At 54.6% G+C, this 21,545-nt stretch overlaps 1 protein-coding gene across 18 annotated transcripts in view; it reads right to left on the bottom strand.

Moving 5' to 3' along the window:
- Positions 1 to 21,545, bottom strand: part of PCNT (pericentrin) — a 122,299-nt gene that overhangs the window by 6,369 nt on the left and 94,385 nt on the right. For 11 of the 18 annotated variants that reach the window (XM_063720941.1, XM_054542709.2, XM_024239384.3 and 8 more), the window contains 11 exons: positions 21,342 to 21,444; positions 17,171 to 17,322; positions 13,352 to 13,456; positions 11,489 to 11,647; positions 10,702 to 10,897; positions 9,146 to 9,368; positions 8,719 to 8,869; positions 7,082 to 7,768; positions 3,171 to 3,415; positions 2,253 to 2,355; positions 1,045 to 1,218 (listed from right to left, as the gene is read on the bottom strand). In XM_063720941.1, the coding sequence (XP_063577011.1) occupies positions 1,045 to 1,218; positions 2,253 to 2,355; positions 3,171 to 3,415; positions 7,082 to 7,768; positions 8,719 to 8,869; positions 9,146 to 9,368; positions 10,702 to 10,897; positions 11,489 to 11,647; positions 13,352 to 13,456; positions 17,171 to 17,322; positions 21,342 to 21,444 (2,298 nt within the window). Of the gene's footprint in view, positions 1 to 618; positions 689 to 798; positions 891 to 1,044; positions 1,219 to 2,252; positions 2,356 to 3,170; positions 3,416 to 7,081; positions 7,769 to 8,718; positions 8,870 to 9,145; positions 9,369 to 10,701; positions 10,898 to 11,488; positions 11,648 to 13,351; positions 13,457 to 17,170; positions 17,323 to 21,341; positions 21,445 to 21,545 lie in introns of all 18 variants that reach the window. The other 7 variants (XM_063720942.1, XM_063720943.1, XM_063720944.1 and 4 more) reach the window with 3 other exon arrangements.

Genomic DNA, 21,545 nt, shown 5'->3' with positions numbered 1-21,545 from the left:
CCTGCCTGGGAGACGGAGCAAGGCCCTGTCTCAGAAAAAAACCCAAAAAGTGAAAGAAGCCAGTTTAGGAGGTTCCAGACAGGCTGGTTCCACTGACACACCTTTCTGGGAAAGTGCCAGGGCCTGCGGCAGGCGGGGGTGCCTGCTGTTCTTTTCGGGGGGGCCATCGCTGTGTACTCTGTGAATGGTGGTTACTTATGAAGGTTACAGGGATGTATGCGTGTGTGAACTTGTATGACACTACACCAGGAAAGGGCAAATTTTACTGTATGTAAATTTAAAAATAATTTTTAAAAAGTTATAAAAAATAAAGCAAATCACAAACAAAATAGCCTAAATACAAAACAAAAAAAAAAATCAGACATTCCAGAAGATAACTCTATCCAACTATACCATTACAAAAATTATGTCACTTTAGGCCGGGCATGGTGGCTTACGTCTGTAATCCCAGCACTTTGGGAGGCCGAGGCAGGCGGAATCACGTCAGGATTTTAAGACCAGCCTGGCCAACATGGCAAAACCCCGTCTCTACTAAAAATATAAAAATTAGCCATGTGTGGTGGCGGGCACTTGTAATCTCAGCTACTCGGGAGGCTGACACAGGAGAACTGCTTGAACCTGGGAGGTGGAGGCTGCGGTGAGCCGAGATCACGCCACTGCACTCTAGCCTGGGCAACAGAACAAGACTCTGTCTCAAAAAAACAAAAAAAATATATAAATCACTTTAAATAAAACTCTAAATTAGATCAGATTATAATATTCTTAGTCAAAATACCCTTTTATGAACATGCACCAAACCTCAAGTAGTGATCAGGGTTAGTGAGGACGCTGTCTGTGGTGGAACCGGAAGTCGGCTGAGATGTTCAAACGTCCCACAACATTTAGCAAGGCTTCAGAGAGAGGCAACAGAGCCTGGCGGTTAGGGAGAAGCTGACGCCCACATCCCCAGGTCCGTAAAGGGAGCCCAGCCTCTTGTGGGGTGGAGCTGCTCTGGACCATGGCGGGTTAGGCTGAGGCAGGTGAGAGTTAAGCACAGACACCTACGCTCGGGCTGCAGCCCTTCTGCAGATGGTGCTTCAGCATCTTCTCAAGCTTAGACACGGCTCTGCTCAGCTCCAGCTTCTCCTGGGTCACCGTGCTGAGGGCTTTTGTGAGGGAAACATTGTCTTTCAGCAGGACGTCCACAAACTGGAATTGCAGCTCTGCTGCCATTTTTTTCTTGGAGAAAAGAAAATAAATTTGTCAGAATTTGTTGTTAAAGGGCATGCACGTTACTTGTGTTTTTTTGTCAACAGTTATTTTTAGGGATTGTAATTAATGTGTCTGGGGTTCCATAGGAAGCTTGTGGAGCTGGCAGAAAATTGTAAAAGTCATTGAATCACAGACTTTGCACGAAACTGGCTTGTATGAACAATGCAGGCCCGTCACAAAGCATAGCCAGTTTGGTTGTTCTAACAGCACTGAAATTAACAGGTGGCTGGATCATTGTTAGTTCATCCCAAGGTGGCAGATGTGAAGCCCCTCAAAACAGGTTTATTACTTCCACCATCAAAAGGACGTTCAGCCTGCGGAGGGTGGGCACACTGAAAGGTCACCAGGGCCCAACACAGGGCGTAGGGTGCACCCCACCCACGACGACGTTCAGCTGGCGGGGCCGGAGGGCAAGCGGTGCAGCTCTCCTGCACCTCACATGCGTGGGCTCCACGATGAAAGTCATGATTTCATAAATGCCACAGAACACGCATCAAGAATTTACACCAGCAGCCAGATTCCCACCTCCTTCAGAGGCAGCTTACAGTGAGCTCAGACTTTCCAAGGAGGACTTGGGTTTTTGTTTCTAGCAAAGGCCATCAACACAAATACAAAGCCAGCAGGCTGGGCTAGGTGGAGGTGAACATCGGCCTCCAGCACCGGAGCAGAACCACAGCCCCTCCTGACCAGCAGCCCGCGATGCGTCCGGGTCATGCACAGCAAGCAGCACGTGAGGGGGTCCACACAGTCACGCAGCATTCCGTGGCAGCAGGGCTCAGCCCCCGGAGACCACACAAGTGCCCCAGGACATGGAGGACATCCGTCCCCACTCGGCCCACAGGGTTGACCCCACCCACTCACCCAGATAGCAACCATGAATTCAGAGAAGGCAGCGAGGGAGGAAGAACAACTGGGCAGCATGAAAAAGAACCACAAAGCTGCCGAGAGGGCCCCTCTGGGGGAGGAGCTGGGGCAGGGACCTGGGGGCGCTCACCCCTTACCTGGGAGGAGATGGGCCTGCTCAAGTCAGACTTCAGCTCCTCCAACGTGTGCAGTAAAGACATCACCGCTTTCTCACTGGATGACGTCCAATCATTAACTGTCCTGTAAAAATAAATGGGCACTTAAAGGTGCATACGCGCCCCAAGTGACCATTATCCAAAACTAAACGAGCTCGCAGCTCAAGAGAGACAAGACGGGTTCCTGAGAAGCCTGTGTGTGAATCACTTCATCCAGCCGTGAGGCAGAGCCAGAGGCCCACGGGGCAACAGGCCTGTGGCTGGACGCTTCTGCAGAGCTCAGAAACCTCCAGCCAGGAGGCGCGCCACTGAGCACGGGAAGCCACCGCCTGCCAGGTCCTATGGCTCACCTCTGGAATGAATGATTTAAAATGCTGTCCTAAGTGAAACTTTGCTTAGAAATCATGCTGCTCTATACATTAAGTCCAAGTATAGAAAGAAAAACTGTATTTGCTGAGTTTCTGTGTATAGGGAAAAAGACAAACATTAGCATTACCCTTTCTGCCCATATGAAATATCACGATCGTCATCCTGGGTGTGAGTGGCCTTGAGTGACACTGGGCAGCGCCAGCCGGGGGGCACAGGAGGCTCCAAACCCGACCCTGTGGGTGGTGAGCAACTACACAGAGTGTAAAGATAATCAAGCCAACCCTCAAAGGAACATGGAAGCCCCACGTCAGGTGTATTTTGAATCACAGGATTTTTTTCTCTGATGTTAGAATATGAACATGCCATCCTGCCGATCCGGAATCCCTCAGGCAAGTCCCAGGAAGAGGACTAGAGCGTTAAGTGCAAAGGAGCAGAGGCCTCACACCAGACGCGCCCAAGCCCTCAGGACGGGTCTGGGACAGAGGGGTGGCTGCAAGGGACCAGCGAGCGCCAGGTGGCGTGGGTGCACACCTGTCCACGGCCTGGCTAGCGAAGCTGGTGAGAAGCCGGGCAGCAGAGAGCAGCCGCTGCCTCATCGCCTCCAGCTCTCGCTGCTGTTCCCGGAGGTGGTCCGCATCCAAGCCGGCAGCCCTGCGGGCAGAACCCAGGTGGAGGCAGCTGCCAGGCACCTCGTCCTTCGACTCCAGGTCTCTAACCGTCTGCTGAAGCTGCTTGATCTTATGCAAGTCACGCTGACGCTGCAGTTCTAATTCTCGCTGTTGTTAACAGAAAAAAGACAGAGAAGACGTTCACGTCAGTGTCCAAAAACAAAACTGCTGGCCCAGTGCGGTGGCTCATGCCTGTAATCTCAGCACTTTGGGAGGCCGAGGCGGGCAGATCATGAGGTCAGGAGATTGAGACCATCCTGGCTAACACGGTGAAACCCCGTCTCTACTAAAAATACAAAAACTTAGCCGGCCGTGGTGGCGGGTGCCTGTAGTTCCAGCTACTTGGGAGGCTGAGGCAGGAGAATGGCGTGAACCTGGGAGGTGGAGCTTGCAGTGAGCCAAGACCGCACCACTGCACTGCAGCCTGGGCAACAGAGCGAGACTCCATCTCAAAAACAAAACAAAACACAAAACTGCCAGCAGGGTGTGATGGCTCACGCCTGTAATCCCAGCACTTTGGGAGGCTGCAGCGAGCAGATCACCTGAGGTCAGAAGTTCAAGACCAGTCTGGCCAACATGAGGAAACCCATCTCTACCAAAAATATAAAAATTAGCTGGGCGTGGTGGCGCGCACCTGTAATCCCAGCTACTCAGGAGGCTGAGGCAGGAGAATCGCTTGAACCTAGAAGGTAGAGGTTACAGTGAGCTGAGATTGCGCCACTGCACTCCAGCCTGGCAACAGAGTGAGACTCCATCTACAAAAAAAAAAAAAAAAAAACTGCCAAGCAAAAGCCCAAAACACACAGCCGCGTTACAGGGGAGGCCCCTCGAAGACCAGAAACAGGCTCTCGGGCAGGCGGCCTCTGTGGTCCTGCACTGGGACCTACAGCTGACGCACTGCACACCCTCGTACTGTGCTGCTCTGTGTCCCTCCAGCATGGAGGCAGCTGAATCACGCCCCAGAATGATTCAGTGGTAAAAGCGTTTCCATTGTAGTTTTTAAAACTATCAGGCTTTCATTAAGCCCAGGGCAAGCACGCGGGGTCCAAAGGAGAGGAGCGTGAGAAGCTGAAACAGACCGGATGACGCGTCCCTGTGCCCTGGTCCCACTCATCCACATATGTACACGCACATGCCCAGATGTTCATACCAACATAGACACGGACTGGCACATTTGTGCATGTGAACGTGCACACACGTATGAGCCTCAGTGCAGCCCTGGGGCTGAGCCTGGGTGGCCACGTGGGCCTGGGCTCCTAAGCCAGACCTCAAGGAGCAGCAGCCTTTCCTTCTGCAGGACGGGGGCACAGGCCATGTCCGGTGCCTGGGAGAAGCGTGTCAGCAAGCGCCTGAGCCCCTGCCCAGGGCCCGACTCCCGCCAGGCAGGGGACAGAAGATCTATTGCACGATGGGGCAAGGAAGGACGAAGCAGCCTCTGAAGGGCCTCGGATTCCCAGCAGCGCCGCTGGGGCTTCCTTGTGACAACACAAAGACAGATCCGGCGGGAAGAGGCCCAAGATGCAGACACACAGACGGCGGCTTGCCATGTCAGGGAGGGAACCCCAGCACCGAGCTGAGGCCGCCCCAGCCCAGAGGACCCACAGCTGAGCCTGCACTGCATGGCACCAGCACCCCTGCCGCTGCGGTGACCAGGGTGCAGCTCAGATTCCACCCTCCTGACAGCGCCTCACTCAATGCTCGGGCCTCTTAAACAGGAATGAGTATCTTTTCTGTTTTCGAGTAAGGAAAGGAAGATACAGAGGAACTAATGAGATTCTATTATTTAGAAAAGATGGAACTGTCTCCAGCATGCCACTATCTTGGGAGGCTTCCACGGCTACAGCTAGAGAAGGGTTCTACAATCCAGATCAAATTCACTGTCCTCAGTAACAACCACTCTGGAGGCCGGGCACGGTGGCTCATGCCTGTAAGCCAGCACTTTGGGAGGCCAAGGTGAGCGGACTGATCACAAGGTCAGGAGTTCAAGACCAGCCTGACCAACATGGTGAAACCCCGTCTCTACTAAAAATACAAAAATTAGCTGGGCTGGGCGTGGTGACATGCACCTGTAATCCCAGCTACTCAGGAGGCTGAGGAAGGAGAATCACTTGAACCTGGGAGGTAGAGGCTGCAGTGAGCCAAGATCGTGCCACTGCACTCCAGCCTGGAAGACAGAGCGAGACTCTGCCTCAAAAAAAAAAAAAAAAAATCACTCTGGAAGGGCCACCTCACTCAAAATACAGGTCAAGGTGCATCCTGAAGCAAGTCACTAATACAACTTAGAAAATATTTTCTAAGCACTCATGTTACTATTCTTTTTAATAAACAATCAAAATTGAAGGTTTTGGCTGGTAACTTCAGGTGTGGTTTCAGGAAGTTCTCAAAAAGTAAAGACTCCTTTGAGCATTCCATGAAAGGCAGAGCCCTTGCCCGGGAGAAAGGCAAACACACACACCACGTCTCACCCTCAGCTAGAGTCCTGTGTAGACGCCCCTGCCATGCTTCGCCACACTGTCTGCACCACCAAACCACCTCTCCACTCTCCAAGGCTTCTGGAGATAAAAAAACTACGACTATTCCGAAGAGCTTTTTTTTTTTTTTTTTGAGATGGAGTCTCGCTCTTGCTGCCCAGGCTGAAGTGCAGTGGCGCAATCCCGGCTCACTGCAACCTCTGCCTTGCGGGTTCAAGCAATTCTCCTGCCTCAGCCTCCCGAGTAGCTGGGATTACAGGTGCACACTACCATGCCTGGCTAATTTTTTGTATTTTTAGTAGAAATGGGCTTTCGCCATGTTGGCCAGGCTGGTCTCGAACTCCCGACCTCAAGTAATCTGCCCGCCTTGGCCTCCCAAAGTGCTGGGATTACAGGCATTGGCCACCGTGCCCGGCCTGCTCTCATCACTTCTATTCAACATTGTTGAGTTCGTGCCACTGCACTCCAGCCTGAGTGACGGAATGAGACTCCATCTCAAAAAATAAGTAAATAAATTTAACAAAAGTATAAAACTTATATTTTGAAAGCAATGAAACACTACTGAAAGAAACTAAAGAAGGCCTAAGTAAACAGCCGACCATGGTGGCTGATGCCTATAATCCCAGCAGTCTGAGAGGCCAAGGCGGGCGGATCACCTGAGGTCAGGAGTTTGAGACCAGCCTGGCCAACATGAAAAACCCTGTCTCTACTAAAAATCCAAAAATTAGCCAGGTGTGGTGGCATGTGCCTGCAGTCCCAGCTACATGGGAGGCTGAGGCAGGAGAATCGCTTGAACCCAGGAGGCAGCGATTGCAGTGAGCTGAGATCTCATCACTGCACTCCAGCCGGGGTGACAGAGCCAGACCCTATCTCAAAAAAAAACCTAATTAAATGGAGAGACACATTCTGTAATCGTGTGGATCAAAAGACTTCACACTGTCCAGATGTCAATACTACCCAGAGCGATCAGCACATTTAACACCATCCCTAAGAAAATCCCAATGGCAGGTTCTGCAGAAACAGAAACACCAATCCTCAAATTCCTATGGAATAGCAAGAAGCCCCACAGAGCTGAAACTATCTTCAAGAGGAAGAAGGAGGTTGGAGAAATCACACTTCCTGATTTCAATACTTTCTCGAAAGCTACAGTAACAGCAGTGTGGTGCCAGCGTCAGGGCACACAGGCCAGGGCAGACCAGATCAGAGGGCCAGACATAAATCTCGTGTCCCCCACATGAACCATCCTAACTCCAATTGCTTATCGTTTTTAGGTGTGGACGCTCCGCCGGCAGGCGGCTCTCACCAGCTTCTCCTTGTCTCTCTGCCACTTCCTCCACCGCTCCGCAGCCGCTGGGCTCTGCCCGGCCTCCGCGCTCCTCCTCGCAGCCTTGCGTCCTTCTTGCTCTTTCAACCGTGGGTGTGACTGCTCTAATTCTGCCTGCGACCACGCTGGTTTCTCCCTCTCTCTCTCCAGAGAGCATCTCAGCTCTCGTTTTTGGGTGTGCAGGGCTTCCACTGTCGACTTCAGTGTGGCACTTACCTCCTTCTCTCTCCTGAGCGCCTCACAGTGCTTCTGAGCCTCAGCCTCAAGCTGCTGCTGAGAATGCAGGGCTTGCTGCTGCACCTTTTCAAGCATCACTTGCAAGTCCACCACCCGGGACTTCTCCTCCTTCAGCTTCCGCAGCAGAGCGTGATGGGCCTGTGTGTCCTGGTGCACGCAAGCCTTCTGTGTCCTCTGGCTCAGCTGCTCCGTCAGGAGCCGCTCATGCCGCAAGGCCTCTGACAGCTCCAGGGTGCGGCTCTTCTCAGCTGCAAGGTCCTTCTGGAGCTCAGAGAGCTGGCTCCGCTCCTGAGCCAGCAAGGCCTCGCAGCGTGAGTGCTCGATGCGCAGCTCCTTCTGCAGGTTGTCCTTGGCCGTCTGCTCGTGTTTCAGTGCCACGCGGAGTCGACTGCTCTGAGCACGCTGTGTCTCCAAAGACGCCCGCAGCTCCTAGACAGCAAACACATACGATGGGAGACACTGAATCAAGAGGAAAAGCATCTACATGGTTTTCCTGTCCACGTTTGTTTATATACTTTAGCCCAGCAATGCTACCTTTTGAAATGCACCCTGTTAGCCATATGTAGGGACAAGATTTTTTTGTTAGTTCATCAAGTAACAAAAAACCCAGACTGCGGAGATGACATACTTTTTTTGGAAGTGGTGTTGAGTAGCTGCACATACGCGTCCTGGGTTCAGAGATGTCCCCTGCCCTCTCCAGAAAATCACTCCACTGAAGGCTCCTGCCCCTCTCCAGAAAATCACTCCACTGAAGGCTCCTGCCCCTCTCCAGAAAATCACTCCACTGAAGGCTCCTGCCCCTCTCCAGAAAATCACTCCACTGAAGGCTCCTGCCCCTCTCCAGAAAATCACTCCACTGAAGGCTCCTGCACCCTCTCCAGAAAATCACTCCACCGGAGGCTCAGAGACACACACCCAGCTTGCTATGAACCACCATTTCCATGCTGTTGAAAGCCATAACCCACGGAACTGAGGCTGACTTGCTCGGAAGCCACAGGATGCCTGCTGGGCCTCCGCCATACAAAGCAGAGGGCCCCACCACCAGCCTGCCTTGTGCACAGACCTCTGAGGCTGCGCTCTGTCTGGATGCCAGCGAGGAGGCTGTGTCCATCTCCACAGCAAGTGCTCAGGGACAGTGGGGGCTTTGAGCAGGAGTATCGTGCCACCACGGGTCATTTGCACTGTTCGCCCTGTGGTGGCTGCCTCTACACCAAGGTGCAATTTTACCTGAAAACACAGCCCTATCCTGCTACGTCACACTGCTGTCAACTGGGCACACTGCCATGGAGAACAGGAAAAGAAGGATGAAAGAGGAGCATGGCTTCAGGCTTCCAGTGGACACAGCCCATGCCGGCTGCCTTGCCCTGACGCCCTGTTACCTCCAAGGCCTTGGCACTCTGGCCCTCCCTCTGCAGGTGCCGCAGCTGCTCCTCCTCCAGCTGGCTCTGCAGGGCACGCCCCTTCCCCTGCTCAGTCTCCAGCTCCTGAAGCGCGGCCTTCAGCTCGTTCTCCTTACTGCTCAACATGGATCTGCGTGGAGACATCACAGAACAATCTGACCACATGGGCCAGAGTGTGCTCCCGGGAGCCGGGAGCTCCAGGAGAGGAGGCAGAGCCCTGCCAGGTCCCACGCATGTGCTTCACCACCCACCACAGGATTATCAACCCAGGGACAGCAGGGCACGGTGCCCCTGGGGCTGCCCAACTGCGGCCCACCAGAGGTTCTGTTTCCCTTCATCAGCAAGAAAACCATGGCCACAACAGGGAGACTCCCGCCAGTGTCCAGGGAAGGTGGATCAGGCGCACCTCAGCTGGAGGACCTCCTGCTGCACCTCGCAGAGGGACCGGGACAGCTGTTCGTTCTTCTGCCTGCTCTCACAGAGGTCGGACTTCAAATCTCGCACCACAGTCTGCTCCGCCGCCAGGAGCTTCTGCACGCCGTTTGCTTTCTCTTGCTCTTCACTCAGCGTCTTCTGCAAGTCACCAGCAATGCACTTCTCCTGCTCTACTTTATAAGCCAGCAGTTCAACTGAGAAAGACAAAAGAACAGACACAGGCCCCCATGAGCTCCTCGTGCTGCACAAGTGACACTAGGTTAGAGACAGACTTGTGGGGGCGTGGGGTGTATGTGCTTCGGGAAGAAAGGAGGTTCTGTGGACTAAAAGCTTTCATTGCGGGTGGAACCAGGATGGTCAATTCTGCTCTCTGTGCCCATTTCCTTCCGGGGCCCACCCTCCTGCACACAGAGTCCAGGAGTGATACAGCCCTGGGGCTGTCCTAAAGACGCCACCCCACCCCCACTCACACCCTAAACTGCCTCCAACAGGGGCAACTCCAGGCCCAGGTGGCTTTACTGGAAAATTCTCCCAAAACTTAAGGAAGAAATAACCCCAATTCTAGACAACGGAGGGCAGAGGGGCTGCTTCCCAAATACTTCCCGCACCCCCGTGGGACTGGCGCTACCCAGCACCAAGACCAAAAAGGCATAACAGAAAACAGACCAGTGCCCCTCACGAGCACTCGGACAGCACTGGCCCACCGCCACCCCCTCCATGCCCCTCACTAGCGTTCGCATGGTGCCGGCCCCACTGTGCCCCTCACGAGCGTTTCCACAGCGCCGGCCCCACCGTGCCCCTCACAAGCATGCACACAGCGCCGGCACCCATCGCCCGTGCCCATGAGCATGTGCACAGCACCAGCCCCCCTGTGCCCCTCATGAGCGCTCACACAGCGCCAGCCCCCAGCCCCAGAGAGCACAAAGGGCACGGGCGCTGGGACAAGGGCCGTGGGCTGAACTGCAAGGCCGTTTCCCTTGACAGAATCCAAAACTAGGAACAGAGGGCACTTCCCCAAGCTGACCAAGGGCGCCTGACCCCACATGCAAGGGTACGAGACCAGCTCCTGCCCCCAAAACTAAGAGCAGGGAACAGCATCTGCCCACACAGCTGACGACACAGCACGCGAGAGAACGTGGGCAGGAAACAAAAAATCGTTACTTACCCACAGATGACCTGAGCATCTACATAAAAACTCCCGAAGTAACTAAATTAAATGTAGAAACCTACAAGACATTCCTGAACTCTAGCACGAGCTCCCAAGAATCTGCCAGCACTCAGAGCCCAACCCAGGCCTCTCTTGCCCACACCAGGCCCAAGAGTGAGGCTGTGCCAGCCCCACCCAGCGCTGCCTGTCTCCAGGGTCCTTTCTGCTCAGTTCTATCAGCTGACAACCATGGCAACACTCAGGGGCTTGACGAGATGATGCCCTGTCACCACCCGCTGCTCTCAAGGCCACACAGGTGAGTGTCGGGTGGGCAGGTGCAGAGGCCGGGCCCCACAGGCAGTGTAGACAGTGGCACCCACCCTGCCTGCGCAGCTGGTGCTCCTGCTGGCTCCCACGCGCCTCTGCGCTTGTCAGCGCCGTGCGCAAGTGCTGCAGCTTCTCCTGGTTCTGCAGGTGCGTCATGCGCAGCTGGGCGCGCAGAGCCTGGATCTCGGACAGCAGGCTGCTCCGGTCCGGCAGGCGAAGATGCTCCGGGGACTTTTCCTGCAGGTCTCCCTGGGGGCACAACGGGAAAAGCAGCCTGAGCACTGGGCAGCCACCCCATGCCCCGGCCTTCCCTGCTGCCCGCCCTCAAAACCCGCTCTGCCAGGACAAGCCTGCTGAGTGTGGGATGGGTGCACAGTAGCTGCTGGGCCTCAGCTCTGGGGCCTGCAGGCATCAGGGCTGGGCTGCGCTACCCTGCGTGAGGCCTGCAAGCCAGTTATTCTCAACACTAGGTCTCCTCATGTATACGCTGGCAGGAACAGGATTTCTAGTGTCCCCATGGCACCAACGCCACCCAGCCCTGCATACAGAGCACCTCCCAACCCAGAAGGGGCTACTTGGAATGGAGAACGTTTCTTTAGCCACCTGTCTCAGAAAAGAGTGAGGTCTGAGAGTGCATCTCTGTTCTGTTACAGCTGCAGGTGGAAAAGTGCAGCATCCCACATGGACTGAGCGTGAACGCCTGGGTGAGCACAGCCACATTCCAGCAGTCGAGAGAAACACACAAACGGAAATTCACACACAAAACAGTCTGTGTCACCCTCTCTGCCAGGGCTGGACCCCTGGGGCAAACTGAGGCCTGGTGGCAGAGCTGACACTCACCTGCTCACGGATGATCTTCTCCAGCCTTTCAAGCAGGGAGCTGTGATCCCCCGGATCTGAGCCACTGTGTCGGGGCTGCAGCTCCTGCTCTTTTTCAAATGCCTCTTGCACAACCTGCAGAAGGTCTCCTCTCCAATCAGGGCACGTGGTGGGCACTTCCTAAAGGAAGAAGGAAGAAACGTGGCGTCCTCACAAATGCACCTGCAAGCCTGTGCCCCAGAGTTCGCAGTGTGACTGCGTTTGGAGATGGGGCCTGCGGGAGGTGATTCAGGATAAATGAGGCCTCATAAGAAGAGGAAGAGATACCAGAGCTCACTCGCTCTCTCCATCATGTGAGGACACAGCACATAGGCGCTGTCTACAAACCAGGAAGGGCGCCTACACCAGAATCCAACCCTGTGGGCACCCTGATGCCACAACAGGTGAAACCAATGTCTGCTGTTTAAGCCCCCTAGTCTGGGGTGTTTTGTTACGGCAGCTGAGCAGACTGACAGCCGTTCAAACAGAAATGACCCTGACAGAAGAGAAGACACACACTGCCCAGGGCCATTCAGGGCATGAGAAGCAAAGGCTGCCATCGTGAGCACAGAAGAAACTGAAAAAGACGATAAAGTAAGGTCAGGAAAATGTCAGCAAAGCTCCTTCCCTCTTTTCCTGCTGCTGCACCTTCGAGGCCCAGGGCCTGGAGGGGACCTAAGGCTGCAAGGGGCTACCTGCTGGTCCCCAGGGGCGGCGTGCAGCACCGATGAGCCTCCTGAATGCCAGCCAGGCTGCCGCTCGCACACAACCAGGGCCTGCTGGAGGGGCGGGCGGGGCTGACCCTCCCACCGGCTCTCCATGGCACCAGCACACCCTGTGTGTTCCAGGCACAGGGACAAAGCCCTTCCCTCCCTCACAAAGCTTTGATCCCAGTCAGAGGCAGGCGCAGGGGCAGGACAGGGCAGGCACGGAGATGGGAGGGAGCGTGATGGGGCTTGGCGCCCACTCCACAAGCTCCACAGGCCCTGGTGCTGGAAGCAGACAGGCAGGGAGATGGGGAGGGCCTGGGCAAAAGTGGGGCGCAGGGTGGACAGCACAGAGGTGAGGCCCTGAAGTCCAGTTGCTGGGGCTTGGGGTGTGGAGGGGGAGGTAGGAGAGACCCAAGGGGAGGAATGAGGCCGGAGGGCAAGTCACCCGAGTGGCAGGAGAAGACACCCTGGGGGACAAGTGCTGGAATGGGCCGAGTCCGCAGGGTCACATGGCCAGGAGAGGCCACTCTCAGCCTCCCCACAGGCTCACACAGGGCACAGGCCTGAAAGCCCTGAGCCCTTCTGCCCCCCACACACCTCCATGTCCCACAGGGAACCTGCCCCGAGAGCCTGCGCTGGCTGTGGGAGATGGGGAGGCCTCCCCACGGTTCTTGGACCTCAGTCTTTTTGGCCGTGCTAAAAAAATCCTAGGCCAGGCACGGTGGCTCACGCCTGTAATCCCAGCACTCTGGGAGGCCGAGGCAGGTGGATTACGAGGTCAGGAGTTCAAGACCAGCCTGGCCAACATGGTGAAACCCCATCTCTACTAAAAATACAAAAATTAGCTGGGCATGGTGGTGTGCACCTGTAATCCCAGCTACTCGGGAGGCTGAGGCAGAGAACTGCTTGACCCGGGGAGGTGGAGGTTGCAATGAACTGAGATTGTGTCACTGCACTCCAGCCTGGGAGAGAGAGCGAGACTCCGTCTCAAAAAAAAAAAAAAAAGAAATCCTAGTCTCCACGTGGCCCTAAGGACGCGGCTGTTACCGCAAGCTCCTTAAATCCTTTGGAAAAGAAGTGTGTGAGGTGCAAAATAAACCTGTGTCTTTCCCCCATGGAGCGAGCCGTCCTGTACCTCGTCTTCCTTCCGGGGTGGGCGCGGCTCGCCGCTCGGGGGTACAAGGCCTTCTGACAGCGCCAGGATCTGGTGGCTCTCGTCACGCACCATCTGCAGCAAAGCCTGTGGCGGGAAAGCACGTCAGAAGGGAGTCGCCTGCCACCCCACACAGCCACGCTCTACACCACCTGCGGCTCTGAGCTGCAGCCAGGACTCCGTGAAGGGCAGGCAGCTGTGGAGAGGGAGGGCACCACCTCGGCTTCGTACAGGCAGCACCCACTTCTCAAGCTACAAGGTTTTCAAGCCCACCTCTCCTGACCTTCAGAGAGGTAACACGGAAGCCAGGCTTGGAGTGAATTTCTCTATAAGCCACTCCAAAGATGGCCCCCGCCACTTCCTCCACTCCACCTGCCTCTATAAGCCACTCCAAAGATGGTCCTGCTACTTCCTCCACTCCACCTGCTCCCTGAGGGGGACACCGTCCCGCGTCTAAGCCTGGACAAAGCTCAGGGCAGGGCTTTAGGCCAATGTCCACAGCAAGATCACAAACATATCACACACTCCCTGCCCTCCTGGGACGCTACGAGGAGGCCACACGATGGCCACCCAGGAGGCCTCTATGCGTGGTCCGGCTGAGGCCAGTGCCAATCACCAGCGTGGGGTGAAGCTGCCTGTGCCAGGCATGGGGAGCAGAGAAAACCATCCCCACCAGCAGGCCCTGCCCACAGGTCTGTGAACATGAGGTGGCTGCTTCATACCACCGAGTACGCAGCAGCGGGTGTCTGGACACACACTTGACTGTCTCGCCAGAGAGGCTGAGGGGTAAGCAGACGGCCCTATGGAGAAGCTGGTGTCACGACTAGCCTAGAGCCCAGAGCCCAGAGGCTCCGCGCGGTCACCACCACATGAGCACACGCCCAAGCACAGGACACGTCTGTATAAAAACCTGAAGAGAAAAATAATCTAATAAAGTCCAAAAAGAGGGAAATGCAAAATGAGGCAATGATGAGGCCAACGATGGGGTGTGACTGACTGAAAATATGCTTTCCTATAATTTTAACGATACGCCCAAAAAAAGTCAAATATTAACACTAAAGTAGTGAAAACAAATTGCATACTATGTTTATTCTAAAAATAATTATCTTTGACAACTGAAAACACTTTTACTTTAAACATAACATATGTGGCATAGGATGGATACAAACTGAGGTCTGCAGCAGAGCAGGGTGGGGTTGGGGGGGAGCAGGGGTGTGGGAGCAGGGTGGTGCAGGGAGGAGCGGAGATGGGGGGAGCAAGGCCGTGGTTGGGGAAGCAGGGTTGGGGGGGGTGTGCAGTGGGAGCAGGGCCGGGGAAGCAGGGTGGCGGGCAGGCCCTGAAGCTGCTTGGCCCCTCCGTTCCAGCTGCAGAGGACAGGCCACTTCCTTCTTTTTAATATGCTTTTCTAGATTCTATATTGAGGAGAAAATGCATTTTAAAAAACATCTCTTACAAAGAAGAGATGCAGAGGCCCTGGGCCACAGCTTCCCGCCAGCTGACACAGGGCCCTCGCAGCTGGGTTCCCGTGAGGCCGGGAAGTGGGGCCGAGCCCAGTGGGCACCTTGGAACATGGCCTGTGAGGCAGCCTGGGGGGTCCCACAGACACAATCACTAGGGCTGAGAAGGTTCTGCCACCTCCACAGTCAGGACCAGGCAGCTCTGCCTGTCAGTGGTGGTGGTGGCAGGGGTGTGGGGAGTCCTTGTTTCCTCAGCTCCAGCACCTACCCTGCCCACTCATGGCTCAATTCCAGGCATGGCTGGAGGTGGCCGAGAGTGGCCGGGGCCCCACCCGTGCTCAGGACCTCTCAGCCTCCTCAGCATAGGGGCCACAGCGGCTATTAGAGCATCGACCAACACTCTTGGCGTCTGTGGCTGCATCTGAGCAGTGGGTGTCCCCCACGCGCCTGGAGTCACCTCCAAGCAGGGCAAGCACGCAGCTCCACTCAGATCCCCACTGCCGCATCAGTGTGGGCACAACCCCGGGGCTCCACACTCTAAAACACAGGCCAGAAATTAAGACAATAAAGGAAACCTCTGAGTTTGAAACAGTCTGAGACATTCGTGAAAAAAACTCCTTGTGATTTTCAACTGGACTTGGGACCTTTCAAAGCTGGAGGTGCTCCCTGGACAGCAGTTCCTCCTCTTCCTCTTCCTCCCCTCTCCCCTCCCCCTCCTCCTCCTCTCCCTCCCCCTCTCCCCTCCCCCTCCTCTTCCTCCTCCACTTCGCAGCTGCTGCCTCAAGGGCCACAGGAGGCCTTTCCTGCCTTTTTTGCTTTTCTTTTTAAATTATGAAACCTAAGCATGAAGAGTTAACATTAATCAAATGTATTCCTTAAAAATCAGGAATTCTAATATTAGATTGTTTTCCATAGGAAACACTAACAGAAACATCTCCTTGACGTTTTATATTGTATAAAAATTTGAGGCCAGGCGCTGTGGCTCACACTGTAACCCCAGCACCTTGGGAGGCTGAGATGGGCAGATCACTTGAGCTCAGGAGCTCAAGACCAGCCTGGGTAACATGGCAACACTCCATCTCTACAGAAAATACAAAAATTAGCTGGGTGTGGTGGTTCACGCCTGTAATCCAAGCCACTTGGGAGGCTGAGGTGGGAGGATCGTTTGAGCCCAGGAGGCAGAGGTTGCAGTGAGCTGTGACTGCACCGCTGGGTGACAGAGTGAGACTCTGTCTCACCAAAAAAAAAAAAAAAAAAAAAAGGAAATGCAAAGAAGAAATAAAAAACTGATTTTTTAAAAAATATCTCCAATTTCCATGTTTAAGAAAGTAAAATAAGTTTTGTTTTTTTTTTAATGAAAACAAGAGGTTTAATTGACACGGTTCTGACAGAGAGGGGTCTTACTATGTTGCCCAGGCTGGTCTTGAACTCCTGGGCTCCAACGATCCTCCTGTCTCAGCCTCCCAAAGTGCTGGGATTATAGGCATGGGCCACCGTGCCCAGCCAAATAAAGTAAAACAAGTTTTATTCTGAATGCAGTAAGTCCTCACTTAATGTCATCGATGGGTTTTGGAAACCGCAACTTCGAAACGCATGTAACAAAGGCACCCTTAGGGCCTGCTGAGACAACAGGAGCTGCGGCCAGCAGCACAGGAGTGTCCTTCCTATGAGGTCAGTTTCCAGGAACCTCGGGGCAACGCTAAGTGAGGACTTACTGTGCAATCTCAGAAGAGGTTTCGCTGACGTGAAAACTGTTGTTTGGGAATATGTTTACCACTTGACTAAGCTCCTGTAGTGGCATCATTCTATCACTCACTTGTTTAACCAAGTTTTTGTCAATGGTTTTGCCATAAAATGATCTGCTGAACTGGGAGAGAAAAGAAAACCTATGAAAAGTTCCACAAAATTCTGCCTTCAAAGTTGACTCCAAGGAGGCTGAGTGGCTTCTCTCCCATCGTCTGCAGAGAACTCGGCTCAGTCCTAGAGCAATGGGGCATCTGGTACCTCGGCTTCTCTACAGGGCACCCGCGGGAGGGAGGCACAGGCGGGAGGGAGGCACAGGCCGGCTCTGCGACTCGGGGCAACACCACCTGCCCACGGGCTCACAGAACCCTCCCTGCCCAGATGGGAGGCGGCCACCTAAGGTGCCAGTGCAGGGCTGGGCGGGCAGCTTCCGGGGCCACTGTGGGGCTGCCTCCTGTGAGTCATTAAAATGCAGGTGCTCAGAGGCACCCAGGAAAAGCTGGCCCTCCCAGGCTCTCCCTGGCAAGGCAGGACATAGGGCTTAGGGGATGCCCCGAGGCTGCACATGTGAAGCTGTGAGGGCCGCCCCTGCCAGCCATACCTTCACGTGCTTCGGATGCACTCCCTTCTTCATGGCTTCCGGCAGTGGCTGAAACCTTCCAGAGACGGGAGCAGGGGTCACAGGACCAGCAGGTTGAGCCTCAGGGCCTCCTGACCCCGGGCTCAGTCTTGCTCCAAAACCCGAGCCGTCACCTAAAAACACCACAGGGTCAGGGTCCCACCCACAGCTCTCCAGGGGGTTCCGCAGGGGACGCACTGCAGAGGCAGGACAGGGGTGATCGGCCCGCAGCCCCCAGCGACAACCACACTGTGATTCTGCTCATGGAGAAAACACTGATGGGCCCCAAAAATGCTTTCATAAAAACAACCCTGGTGAGAATGACGCATGTCAAGTAAGAAAATGCAACTTCGCAGGTTGAGTACATCACCTGAGTCCCTGATTTCAGCGTCAGCCTTAGGGGACTTCTGCTCACTTCTCCAGACATGGCCCCCAAAGACTCCACAAAACCCAGATGGCCTGGGCAAGCTCAAGAGTAGCGGGACGTGCGGGGCCTGCACCCTCCACGCCTGCCACGGAGCTAAGGCAGGCAGCGGACGGGCGTCCAATGACTGCTCAGCAAACGCTGACCGTGCCTGCGGTGGGGTCCCTGCAGTGCAGCTCCCCCCTGCAGTGCAGCTCCTGTGTCAGGTGGGCACGGGGTCTCAAGGAGAAAAATTCAAAACCTCCCAATGCACAGGGCCCTGGTCCATCCCGGAGACCTGCAGCTGCGCCAGCCCACAGGGAGGGGGGCGCTTTGGAAACTAAGGCAGGATCGTGTCAGGGACACAAGACCCAGATGAGGAGGAGGCGCCCTGGAAAAAGGGTGTTGGATCTTCAAAGCAGGAGGATGAGGATGCCAGCGAGATGGGGCCCCTGGGTGGACAAAGCTCCCTTGGGAGCAGAGGCTGCAGCACCTGGGCACCTGGGGGATGATGCCCCGGCACAGCCTGCTGAGCAGAGAGCACACTGGGGAGGAGCAGAGGCCAACGATGCAGGCAGAGGACAACCTCAGAGGATGACGATGACCCCCTCAGAGAAATAACAGGCATGTCATTCACAAAACGAACCAACAAAGTGCTTTTTGTGAGTGGTGGCAAGTGCCGAAAGAGCAGCACAAAGGCCTTAGGAGCAGTGCAAGGGTGCAGGGTGCTGGGTCGCTGCCTGTACCCCCCAAAATGCCTCAGGCCACCCCTACGACCTGCAAATCTTTGTGCCTAATCATGGTGCCAAGTCCTACTTCTGCCCTGTGTATCTCAGCTAAAGATGACGACGAAGAAATCTTTGGGGAAATCATCTACTTCAGGTGTTTGAGAAATCTCTGAGGGTGAAGGACGCTGGCATCTCCCTGAGCTGCAGCTCCCACAGCGTGTACCAGGAACTCTGGGATGTGACTGCTGTGGGCACTGTCACCCAGTGCCACCGAGACATGGGTGCCCAGCACCGCGTCCCGGCCCACTCCATCCAGAGGAGATCACAGCCAGCAGATGCCGCCAGCGGGTGGTCAGAGCTCCACAAGTCCAAGACCACATTCCCCATTGTCCCACTGGACCCTGTGCCTTCAGCACAAACCATGCTTCACCTCGGGGCCCAACACCTTCCTCCAGGTGCAGGGACCTCTCACCTGGCTGTGCCCAAAATAAACTCAAGAACGCCCCCCAAAAAAGAAAGAAACCAAGGAGCTAAAGCTAAAGGAGAGAGGAACAGTTAGGATAAGAAAGAGTTCTGAGAAATTTAAAATATGAGCGCAGAAACAGAACACTTCGCACAAATGTTGAAAAATAAAGTTCTAAAGAAAACCTCTTAGAAATGAGAACGAAAATAAAAGAAGTAGAAATAGGGAAAGAAAATTTGACAATCAATCCCGGAGGCCTGATATAGTTGAATAACAGGAATTACAAAAAGAAGAGGGAAAACCATAGGAGAAGTGATTGGAGGAAGGACGAACAAGGAGGAAATCCTCCACCCCGACTGCGCAGGCCTCCAAGGTCGCGTGTCACTGGAGGGCGCAGGCATGGAGGCGGTGGACACCCTGACCACGCGGGCCCCTCAAAGGTCGTGCAACACTGGAGGGCACAGGCACGGAGGCGGTGGACAGGCACGCGATACCTTCCAACCCAAGTGTGCAGTCTGCAACCAGACAACTGACCGACAATCGCCAGGGAGACGAGGAAGTTCTCAAAAACAAGCACCTGCCAGACACCTTTTCTACAGAGGCTTCTGGGGACATGTTTCATTAAAAAAGAGGGGGCCGGCTGGGTGCAGTGGCTCATGCCTGTAATCCCAGCACTTTGGGAGGCTAAGGTGGGAGGATGACTTGGGCACGGGAGGTGGAGGCTGCAGTGGTGGAGGCTGCAGTGAGTCGAGACTACGCCACTGCACTCCAGCCTGCATGACAGAGCAAGACCCTGTCTCGAAAAATAAGAGACCATTGAGGAGGGGCAAGGGGCCGCCTGGGAGCCCCTGAAGAGTTGTTGGGGAAGCACCTGCTGGGCTTGGAAGGCTTGGATGACATTCACCTGGACACTGTGTGCAAGGACAGCAATGAAGAACACAGGAGAAACAGAGCCAAGAAAAACAAAAGTGGCTCGAGGGGGACGCACGCTTCCAGCGGCTCTGCTGGAAAACGGGGCGCGTCCTCGAAGGGCAAACCTTGGCTGTGACAGCACAGGGCATACAGACTGGACCTCGTGTAGCAAGGGGCGCGTGGCGAGGGGCTAGGAGGGCTGAAGATGCTACTTTAAACAGCAAATAGGGTTTGAAAATAAAGCAAATACGAGAAGACATTTCTGAGAGTTGAATGTGGGCATCCCCAGGGAGCTGCAGTCCTGAGTGGGGAGCTGGGACACAGGCTGCTCAGGAAATGGTCCTCTCAGCACCCATAACTGTTACCCTGCATGCTCACTACTCATCAAATAAATAAAAACAAAATTAAAAAGCCGCCGACCCTATTCTGCAAATACTAAAATTTCTAATTAAATTGTGACCATGTTCTCAAAAATCACTCAATTGCTGAAAAATCCAACAGATTTTTTAAAAAGTTAGAGCACCTCAAAAGGTGACTGACGCCGGGAGCGATGGCTCATGCCTGTAATCCCAGCACTTTGGGAGGCTGAGGCGGGAGGATCACCTGAGGTCACCTGAGGTCGGGAGTTCAAGACCAGCCTGATCAACATGGAGAAACCCCATCTCTACTAAAAATACAAAATTAGCCGGGCATGGTGGCACATGCCTGTAATCCCAGCTACTAGGGAGGCTGAGGCAGGAGAATCACTTGAACCTGGGAGGCGGAGGTTGCGGCGAGCCAAGATCACACCATTGCACTCCAGCCTGGTCAACAAGAGCGAAACTCTATCTCAAAAAAAAAAAAAAAGGTGACTGACTTGTAAAAAGACAACAATTGTAGAAAAAGTTATGAAATTAAAAAAAGTACGGCGTGGCAGGTAACCGCCACAACTGATCCAGGCCAGGCAACCAAGGGAGGCTGAGACCAGTGGCGTGAGCACGACAGGGAAGAGAATACTCAGTCTCCGCATCTCCCACAGGAGGAGGAGGAAACCTGGCAGGCACCACCACAAAGGCCCAAGTCAAGCCCACGCACCTCCCACCATGAGGTCCGGGGAGACGCGGCCCCCCACGCGCCATGCCGAGGACACGCCACAGTCAGCGGCCCCTCGGCTCCTCTCCAGGGCCCGTGCCCTGAAACCCACAGCAGAGAGAGGGACGTGCACCCCAAGGGGAGGGAAGGGCAGGGCGGGCAGGCAAGGCAGCAGAGCCTGGAAACATGGCGTACGCCGCCCCAGTCTCCATCCTGCCAAAGACACCTGAACACAGCCTGCGAGCGGGGGTGTCTTTTCCATAAAGGACACCACTGGGACAATCGGCGAATCTGAGCAAGGTCTGTAGCTGTAGCTGAGACGCCAGCCTCGGATCAGGGTGAACATTCCAGGGTGGAGCGTGGCCCCGGCCGGCCACCTTGGCTGTGTGAAAGGTACAGGCGTGTTTTCAGGAGTCCAGAGGACCCAGGTGCACGCCCGACAAAGCGCAGAGGCGGGGTGGAGGTCGGCGGGGGGGCGGACACAGAACCAGGCGAAGGATGCAGGAATTCTTTTGACTATTCTGTGTTAGGAAACCACTGAAATAAAAAATTAAAAATGAAAGATAACCAACTCACTTTTCTCACTTCTATCAGTTTTTCCTTCTAATCCAGGAGGAGGAGAACTTAATGTTTCTTGAGAATCAAAGGATGTTGTGATAAAATCTTCAACATCTTTCTCCTGTTCAAATAGAGATTTTTAAATGGTCATAAAATAATGAGTAATTACATCACAGAGCTGACTTTGCCAGGTGAAAACTTTCAAAGGCCTGAATTTATCTT

The sequence above is a fragment of the Pongo abelii genome, chromosome 22, assembly GCF_028885655.2.
Source record: "Pongo abelii isolate AG06213 chromosome 22, NHGRI_mPonAbe1-v2.0_pri, whole genome shotgun sequence".
Classification (NCBI taxonomy): Eukaryota; Metazoa; Chordata; class Mammalia; order Primates; family Hominidae; genus Pongo; species Pongo abelii.
The sequence above is the reverse complement of the archived record's forward strand: the minus strand, read 5'-3'. Positions and strand labels throughout refer to the sequence as shown.